We start from the raw sequence: 10,249 nt of genomic DNA, 5'->3' as shown, positions 1-10,249 counted from the left end.
AATAATTCCTTTCTAATGATAACCCCTCCATTACATATAATACCCCCATGTAAACATTGCCCCCTCCCTGAGAAAACTACAACACCCCCTCCCTTCAGCTACCTACAATATTGTCATGCTAGCAATAACCCCCCATGCTTCATACATCCCACCCCCCCCACAATACTCCACACTCCAACAATACCCCCCAAGCCTCATACAATACCCCCATTTTACCCCCATACTAACCATCCCCCACTGAGGTACCTACAGTACTCCATATGCTAGAAATCCACACACCTACAATACTCCCTGAGCTATACATTATACCCCCATATTAATTCGCCCCAGGAGTACCAACAATACTCCATATGCTAACATTTCTCCCATAGCTTCAACCAATTCCCCCCCACAGTACTCCATTGGTCAGGCAGCATGGGGGGCTCAGTGGTTAGCACTCTGGCTTTGCAGAGCTGGGTCCCAGGTTCAAATCTTGGTCAGAACATAATCTGCATGGAGTTTGCAGGTTCTCCCCATGTTTGTGTGGGATTCCTCCCACATTCTGAAAACATGCCGTTAGGTTAATTGGCTTCCCCCTTAAAATTGTCCTCGGATTAATAATTATTAGATTGTGAGCTCCTTTGAGGGACAGCTAGTGCTATGACTATGGACTTTGTACAGCGCTGTGTAATATGTCGGTGCTATATAAATACTGTGTACTAATAATAATCATATGCTAACAATACTCCATGAGCTACATCTATTACCCCATACTAATTCCCCCACTGGGGCACCTACAATGCTCCATATGCTAACAATACTCCCTGAGCTATACATAATACCCCCATACTAATTCCTCCCAGCCCTCCTCCCTCCCCAGGGGTACCTACAATACTCCGTATGTTAGATATACTCCCTGAGCTACATATAACACCACATACTAATTACCCCCAACCCCCCTCTTCCCACAGGGGTATCTGCAATACTCCATATGATAACAATACCCCCATACTAATTCCCCCCCGTGTCTGCAAGGAGATCATGAGGAATATAGGGTTGGTTGGTCACAGCAGCATGGCAAGGACTGGGCCATGTGGACGGTGAGGTGCTTTCAGGCCTGCAGGTGATAATGGGCCATTGACCTGCAGTACCGAGGAGGTTTGTCACCAGTGATGACCCCCTCAGCTTTTTACATAATCACCTAACCTGTCTGGCTATGGCAGCTACAGAGACTGACGATGCTGAAGGATTTAGCATTGCCTCCTTGCTTAAAGTGTATGTAAAGGCCCAATTATCTATTTTAGGTCCAGGATAGAGTAAGGAAGGGTTAGGGTCAGCGCTGTGTAACATTTTGGCGCTATATAAATCCTGTTTAATAATAATAAAAGATTGATTGCAAAGTCTTTACCATGTCTGTGCTGAAAACATTCACTTATTTGTTCTAGTGACACCGTGACAGATGGAAGTTTTCAAAAAAGAGACACAGCGTAATTAAAATTCTCAGAGGGGTTTTAGGCTTTGTCCCACTCACTCTAGGAATATAATGACTATCTTGTGGCCTCCTTTTCCATTTGGTTAGGGTTGGGACAGGTATTAATAATGTTTTTGTTGGTTTTCAGGTCCTGCTGGAGAAATACAAATATGTTGAAAACTTCTCCCTCATCGATGGCCGACTCATCATCTGCACCATCTCTTGCCTGTTTGCCATTGTGGCCTTGGTGTGGGATTACTTGCACCCATTCCCTGAATCTAAACCCGTTCTGGCCTTTTGCGTCATATCATATCCTTTTACTGAGTCAATCAATGCAAAGATTGTCCCCCTGCTGCTGGTCACATATGTAGGTTCCACTACTCTCTGCGCATATAGGATCCATTTTTATAGGCCGAGGCATTCCCTGATTTATGTGCTATGTAGTGGGCATTGCATGGATCAAATCCCTAGTGACCTTCATTGTTGGGGTCCTCAACGTGGACTGGTAAAAGGTTTGAGTCTTGCTTCGAACCAACTTGTGTATTCTGTGCACTGAGAATTCAAAGTCATTTTGGGCGCAGAAATCTATCGGAGCATTATTTGTCTTTTACTACCTTTTGGCAGTATTTAAATATGAAAGAGGCACTCCGGTCATAAATATATACATTTTGCATTAAAACTCAGTTCATGCAGCTTCTTATAAAGTGGATGTTGAAATGGCCTTTCACCTCCTTTGGGTCAGATGCTTGAGGAGGGAGACTCATAGAAATATGTCTGGTATCTAACACCATGCCAGGGAATGATGATATTGCATTTACTAAACATTGTGTGGTCTTGGTGTGGTGTCGTGTCAGACTTGACTTCCACCAATCTAAATGATATCTATTATAATTATTAATAAACAGGATTTTTATAGCTCCAACATATTACGCAGCGCTGTACATTAAATAGGTGTTGCAAATGACAGACGGATACAGACAGTGACAGAGAAGGAGAGGGCCCTGCCCTGAAAAGCTTACAATCTAAGGGGATGTAACACAATAGAAGGGTATCCAAAGCTAAGAATAAAAATGTAATACTTTGCAGCTCATCCCTAGATGTGGTGGCTGCAATTATTCCCTATTTTTCAGGTGTCCCTCCCACCTTCCTTCCTTTACTGTTGTTACATGGTTGCTCGGAGTATTCTGCACTCCTAAAACAAATCTATTAAAACGTTTTGGATGATAAGTTTACCAGATGAAAGGAGAGAAAAGGATTGTTTGCATTTCATCCGCTTTATGCAGCTTGTACCTTAACTCGTGTTCACGTATTTCCTGATGATGGGGGTCCTCACCATTTATACCTCATACAAAGAGAAGAGCATTTTCCTTGTGGCCCACAGAAGGGATCCCGCTGGAATGGACCCTGATGACATCTGGCACCTCTCCTCCAGTCTCAAACGGTAATGTGTCACCTTTATACAGCAGCTGTGTGCTATGGAAGTTCAGCCAAATAGTGAGATAATGTACACAGTGTGAGTCCGTGTATAGTCTGTTTCTTTCTAGATTAGAGCTGTCATTATTTTATCTCAGCCTTGTTACAAATGTCAGTTCTTGCAGCCTGTTACAGACCGAATATAATAGCTACAGGTTTATGTATCCTCCCTCTCTCGTCTTTATTTTTGTTTATTTTCAGACTGATTCTGCAGCTGAATAAAGATGCATATCACGATAGAACAGAGAAAACAGTTGTTATCAGATGTTCGGCACACTCAGGAGCTGTGCAGCTGTCAGACTTCAGTGACCCCCTGACCCTCGCTACCCAATCCAATGAGACTTCCCGTGACAAAGTAAATCATAAGAAAGTTTCGTACGTAAACCTTTCCTAAATAGGCCTTCATTGTTATCACTGAAGGGCAGCCATTTCTTTTAGAATCTCATTTGTGTTTAGTTCCCTTGAGCCATAAATCTAAAGTGTCTGCAAAAATAGTTTATTCTTATTTTGGGTAGAATTTGGAACATCTAACTCCAGTAAAGTTTTACAAAGTTCTGACAGCAATATCCTTCAAAAGTAAAAACTTGCTTGCTTCAGCCAATGGACAAAATGTTCTTCCTGGAACCACCGCCTCTAAAACATTTCACCTTAAAGTGGACCTTTAGTGAGTGGTGATGAAAGGCTGCCATTGTTGAGCTGGTTGTTTGGATGTAAAGCTGATCACTTGGTTTCAGTAGCTTTGGTCACCTGAAACAAACACATCGGTAACTGAGATTTTTCAGAACCTGCTCAGCAATGGCAGACAAACTTTTATCAGTGTATTTCTGCTTTAAATAAGCTAAATTCATTAGGAGGGGGTTCTAGGTGGGCTTGTGGGTTGTTGATCAGATCAATAAAGTTTTTGAAGGATATTGCTGGAGCATCATTTGAACTTCAGTTTCTTTTGGGGGGTGTGAATGTGCTCTTGTCCAGAAGGAGCCCCTGTGAGAGGAAATCCTTCAAATGTACCCCTCACATAGCTGTAAAAGGGGTTTCATTCAAAAACTTACCAACCAATACTCTGCATCTAAACACAAAAATAAATATTGTGTTCAATGCTGCTTACCGGTCCTTCGATGTGATGGCTGCATTCGTTTTTATATTTTTACTTGCTGCTCCTGCCAGTAACACACTTTATGTTCTGCTGTGACAACATACAGGCTTCATACACTTGTTCATCTCGAGCAAAAGGTGTTGACTGATATTTGGTAATGATCCATCCTGCCAGGTCACCAAGCGTCAGTAGATACAGATGTTGTTGCCTATGGAGGAGGCAGAAAGACACCTCTCACTCATCTTCCATCCTAATAAATTAAACAGCTCTGTATGTATGACGCTCATCTTTTCCTTGCTGGAATCCATCACCAATCAATTATTTACAGAAGCAACATTGTACTTTAATTTTCACCCACTGGAAGTGAGAAGGGTATGGAATTGCTGGCGGGATCGGCAGGTTATTTTCTCCACTTTCTGAATATGTTGCTTGCCGGTATAAGGTAAACTAATGCAGCCAATACATCTATGAACTCGTAAGCTGTAATTGAGGACTGTTCTCTCCAGTGACGCATGTATTGCTGCATAGCGGTGTCCGAAAGGCACCACAATGCATCGGCATGACAGATCTCAGTGCATTAGAAAAAGGGGTCCTGTGCTTTTTTTTTTCTCACAATAGGGTGTTAGCAGCCCAAATATTTATTAAAGGGCTGCCTGAACTAAACCGAGTGATACGATTATCTATAGGCAATAAAGAAGTGATAACATTTGGTTGCATTTACAAATGGTTAGTTGGTTGTTGTTGGGGGTCCTCAGCCAAAAAGATCACCTTGAATCCAATGTACGACAACTATCATTTTGCAAAAGCCTGTCACATCATTACAAATCATATATCATTACTTCCTTGAGCTTCAGTCAGTGACTATTATTATTAAACAGGGTTTATATAGCAATAACATATGCAGTGGTGTACATTAAATTGGGGTTGCAAATGACAGAGAGTGACACAGGAGAAGACTTAGACTGAGAAGATGCTTTCTGTCTGCTGCAGCAAGAGGAACAATTTTCTTAGTCTCCTTTTCCCAATGATTAGACTTTTAACATTATCATAAGATGAGAGGTTATGACTGATCCCCTGCAGACATTTGCGATTTAGCCTAGAGCCTGATTCTGGATGATCCATAAATGAAGATAATGCTGTCCATCTGGAGAGAAGAGCCGCTGAAGTCATTGCTAATTGCCATGAGGTGATCCTTGGGGCCGATGATAAATATCTGGAAGTGTCACACAATTTTCAGCAGGTAAACCTCTTACTATATGTGCATTTCATTGAAGATAAAACCTCATTCAAAGAGTTGCAAGAGAAGTAAAAATGCACAAATGTTAAACTGGAGTTCAATCCCAAACTGCTGGGTGACTGAGCAAAGAGCAACCATTATAAAAGTTTCATGTTTTTGTTTCTTCATTAGCAGAGATTTATGAAGAACATATACAAAGAAAATTATTATCATGTACATTCCATCACAGCTGTATTCAGGGTAAAATGACAACATCTTTGTAAGTAATACTTCCCCCCACTATTTCCTGTGGCTACCATTGCAAAATACATACATGGGTATGAGGTGCCATGTGATCTACTATGACACAACACTCAGGTATTAGATGGCTAGACCCAAGCACACTCCCTAGATAGAGAGTTTGGGTCACTGGTTCCTCTAAGCTATGCATATTATTTGGGGTTGGTTACAACAAGGGAAGGATGCATCTTTCGTTGCAGTACAGCCGGTCCTTCTCTGGGCTTCTTTGGCCATCTTCTGCATGCAATTGTTCCAACATTGCCTTACCATTGTTGCTGTGCAGTACCTTGCTCGTGGCAATAGCTGGGTACTATAGACTGGCTAATAGGTTTGCCCTCTGCAAATCCCACTTCCCTCCAATCAGCTCTGGTGATAGGGGTGCTGGTGGGGAAGGAGAGGTTATGGAGTATTTCCAGAGCATGGCCACCAACTCTTCCAAGCTGCTGCCTTCTACCTTTTCATCCTAAAATCAATCTCTCATCCCCCAGGACTGTGACCATTGCTGGGTTAGCATGCACGGACAGGCTACAGATGGGATGGCAGGATAACATAGACACTGGCCATCAAGGGGTTAATACAGAGAGAAATGGCCGCTCAATCATACGTCAAGCTAAAGGCTTCAAACAACAAATTCCTCTCATCCCTGTCCTATTCTAGAGAATAATCATCATTTCATGTTCTTTAAATGTAGCAGGAACTGAGATGAAATCACTCCAAAATAAATACAATTTCCTCTTACTATTGAATCAAGTCCCCCAGTTTTGGGCTTTATACCCGTGCTGGGGACAACTCAGAAGTTTGAGGTTTGGCTCAACTTAAGTAATAATTAAGACCAAAAGGGGGACTTTTCTTACTGGGGGCACTGATTGGCATACAACCCCTGACCACTCCATCCAAACATACAAAGAAAATGTTGGGATTTAGATTAACTTTAATGGTTTCACTAAGAGGATAATGCAGATACACTAATAACTGGACACTGAGAGGTCACTGCACAAATACAAGGGACTGAACAACAACGGGGGGACAATACACGTGTGGGGACTGAACAACAACGAGAGGACAATACACATGTGTGGGGACTGAACAACGGGGGGACAATACACATGTGTGGGGACTGAACAACAACGGGGGACAATACACATGTGTGGGGACTGAAGGACAATACACATGTGGGGGGACTGAACAACAGGGGGACAATACACATGTGTGGGGACTGAACAACAATGAGAGGACAATACACATGTGTGGGGACTGAACAACAACGAGGGACAATATGCATGTGTGGGGACTGAACAACAACGGGGGAAGAATACACGTGTGGGGACTGAACAACAACTGGGGACAATACACATGTGCAGGGACTGAACAACAATGGGGGAGAATACATGTGTGCGTGGGGAATGGGACACTAAAGGGTAACTACACACCTTGTGCTACATAATATCAGCAAATTTCCCCTATGCAAGATTATTTGATAAATTTGGGTGATAAGTTTAAGGTATCAGAATTAAATTTTTTTACTGTTTAAAAACTTTTTTCTAAAGGGGTCCCTAAGGGCCAAACCACACTGTTGTGTTGCAGTAACTCATGATAAAGCTCACATTGTAACTGCACAACCAATACAGTTCCTATATTATATCTGCACATTCCACACATTAGTACTCTCTATACATCTCTGTACATTTCATCCCATGTGTTTATCTATGATATACACAGACAGGGGGCGCTCACACAGGATCAGCACTTGTCACGTGACCCCACCTCCAGCATCAGCAGGAACACTCAAGTGGGCGGTGTTACTACGTCTCAGCCGATTGGAGGAAACCCCTTATAGGGAGGATCGCTAGAGGCCGATGTATGCTGGACTAAAGGGGCCAGACACGGCGGCCATTTTCTTGTTGTCTTTAGTGCTTATTATGAGATGGTCTACGGGAAAATGGCCGCCATGGGCCAGTCTGGGCTACTGCATTGCAGACAACCTAGCACAGCTGTTTCGCTATCCTTTTAGCAGAAGCCGTGTACTTGAGGTCTGTATTCTTCTCTGTGTCTATAGGGAGGTCCGGGGAGGCTGAGACTGACACCCAGCACTGACTGCTATGGGGGATGGGAGGGGGCAATAAATATCCTCTATTATCCACAACATGCTCTCTGTACAGCGCTATGGCATATGTCAGAGCTATATAAATGTATAATAATAGTGTGTGACTGTGAGGGGACATTAGAGTGTCAGCTCCTCTGTACAGAGACTGATGGGACTGGCTGTACATAGAGAAGCCCTCCATCTTTTTGGCATTTGCAGAGAAGCGCTCGTCCCCCCGTGACCAGGATGCGCTGTACCTGGTTATGAGAAGAGGAGTGGAGGCTCATGGGACGCTGCAGGTAACATCCACCTTGACACCTGAGTCTTTTAATCCTGTTAAATGGGAACTCTGATGTAAGTGAGGATAAATTCCTTTTGTTTTGTCTTTCCAGTGGGAGAAGACGATTGCTGTGAGACATGCCAAGCTGCTGGATCATCGTACCATGAACCCCTGCCCCCTGTATGATGACTTCACCCAAACCGTATTTCTTTTCTTCATCTGCGTCCGGACACACTGCTCGGAAATGGGGCAGATCATCACCGGCAAGAACGCTGCCCGAATCTGCTAGGTCACCAGCGCTGACTACGGCAATTCCTGGAGCTCCTTGGTGGACGTGACGGAAGACGTTCTGTGCAATGATTCCAAGAATTGTGCCACTGTGGCTGTCGGACCGGGCCATGGGATTCAAACTCCATCCGGGAGACTGATAGTGCCGGCATAACTCTATTACATCCAATCCCGTGTCTGTGGCCTTCCTATCCCATGGAGAACCAAGCCCCATTCCTTTGTTTTCTACAGCGATGACCATGGCAACAGTTGGCAAAAAGGCAGCACCCTGTGGCAGCAGCAGACCTGCGAGTGCGAGGTGGCGGAAGTGGCCTGCAGCAACGGTCCGGGCATCTTGTATTGTAGCGCCCGCACTAGCAAGCACTACCGGGTAGAGGCTACGAGCAGCGACCAGGGCATGGGGTTCCAGAGGTCTAACTTCTGCAGGAACCTCTGTGAGCCACCACATGGATGCCAAGGCAGTGTGGTGAGCTACAAACCCCTGGAGATCCACCAAGCGTCAGATGACCAAGATGGTGGAGGTCACGCCAACTTTGAGGTGCGTTCTTTGTCTTGGGTCCTCTACTCCCATCCAACAAGCAACCATAAAAGGGTTGACTTGGGGATCTACCTGAACAAATCCCCGCTGCTACCCACTGGCTGGAACCAACCATGGATTATTAACCAAGGCCCCAGCGGGTACTCCGACCTTGCCGTCTGCCAGGGCTCCCATACCTTCGGGTGCCTGTTTGAGTGCGGCGTAGATGCTTGTGAAAAGATCGCCTTCCAAAGGTTCACAGTGGAAGAGCTTATAGATAACATTGCCAAATCCTAATCAGTTTCCTGATACAACATCCAAAAACAACAATTCAGGGTTCCGTCAATGCCAGCAGACTACAAGTCCCAGCATGCCTTGCTCTGGTTCTGCTTTTACACGTGGCTTCTTATGGTTGCTCACTTGGTCCCTAACTTAGCCAATGCTAGCAGTCTCCCACGCAGAGACCGATGCTGTCTTTCGTTGCTTGTAAGTTAGCAGCATAAAGCTATATAAAGAGAAGAATATTTTTGAAGAAACCCCAAACAGTAATAAAAAGCTTGCCCAAAGTCGTATAATTACTTGAAGTCGGCTTCTGCGCCCATAGCCTGGATTTTACCTATCCGGGAGTTGCTGTTGATTATTTTACCTACAGTGCCATCTACTGGTTAACTCCGGTATTGCAGTACTTTTCTTTTACTACAATTTGTTTGCAACATAAAACTGTTACAGCGATGTGATGATTCTGCTCCCCTCTTGGGATCAGAGCTTGCCATCTTCTGGAGTTTTTACCTCCCTGAAAATGTACAGAATCCTATCAAAGGTGCTTTTGACAATTCTAGAGAGGGCGTTGCTTTGTGATTGGACAGATGAGCTTCCAGTGAGTTTAATGTATCTATAAACTATATATAAAAAACTGGTAAAAAGTATACATCACATGTGTAAGCTCTTCTGGGCAGGGTCCTCTGTCAATTGCAACCCCTATTGAATGTACAGCGCCGCGTAATATGTTGGCGCTATATAAATCCTGCTTATTAATAAAAATGATAATAATAATATAATGCAATGCACATTTACTCAATATATTGCATTGTGATGGCGCCATCTAGTGGTAATCAACAGTACAGAAGCCCAGAGGCCATTCAAAAGCCATGCAAAAAATTTGTGGCTATATGGCGCCATCTAATGGTGACAGATGGGAAGAGCAATGCTCAGGTGTCATTAAGAAAAACACATTTTATAAAATAAATTATCTAAAAATAATTCCTTCTTTATATATTGTGCAGCGTGGTGGCGCCATCTAGTGGTGATATATCAACATTAATAAAGCCACAGAGTCATTTACAGTAAGCCATGTAAAATAATTGAGGGCCAAGCAAAGGTGTTTATGTTTTGTGGAGTGTGATGGTGCCCTCTAGTGGCGGTAGATCAGCAGTGCAATGATCAGGTTGTCATTCAGAATAAGCCATGTAAAATAAAGGTAGGCTAAAAAAAAACCTTTTTATATTTGATGTAGTACTATCGTGTCATCTAGTGGTGACACATCAACAGT

The 10,249-nt window shown here is 43.6% G+C and overlaps 2 protein-coding genes across 2 annotated transcripts; both read left to right on the top strand.

The window, feature by feature from the left end:
- Positions 1 to 1,596: 1,596 nt before the first annotated feature.
- SPCS2 (signal peptidase complex subunit 2) lies at positions 1,597 to 2,893 on the top strand (the record flags this gene model as incomplete). Its single annotated transcript, XM_072400804.1, is given in 2 exon segments — positions 1,597 to 1,759; positions 2,757 to 2,893. Coding segments are annotated over 2 exon segments (300 nt in total), but the record flags the coding sequence as incomplete, so codon positions are not given.
- Positions 2,894 to 2,952: 59 nt separating this feature from the next.
- LOC140321806 (sialidase-3-like) lies at positions 2,953 to 9,631 on the top strand. The gene is given in 4 exon segments (XM_072398590.1): positions 2,953 to 2,963; positions 3,125 to 3,278; positions 7,801 to 7,914; positions 8,008 to 9,631. Coding segments are annotated over 4 exon segments (1,269 nt in total). The 3' UTR covers positions 8,998 to 9,631.
- The last annotated feature ends 618 nt before the right edge of the window (positions 9,632 to 10,249 follow it).

This window comes from Pyxicephalus adspersus, chromosome 1, assembly GCF_032062135.1.
Source record: "Pyxicephalus adspersus chromosome 1, UCB_Pads_2.0, whole genome shotgun sequence".
Classification (NCBI taxonomy): Eukaryota; Metazoa; Chordata; class Amphibia; order Anura; family Pyxicephalidae; genus Pyxicephalus; species Pyxicephalus adspersus.
This window is presented reverse-complemented; position numbering and strand designations above follow the sequence as displayed.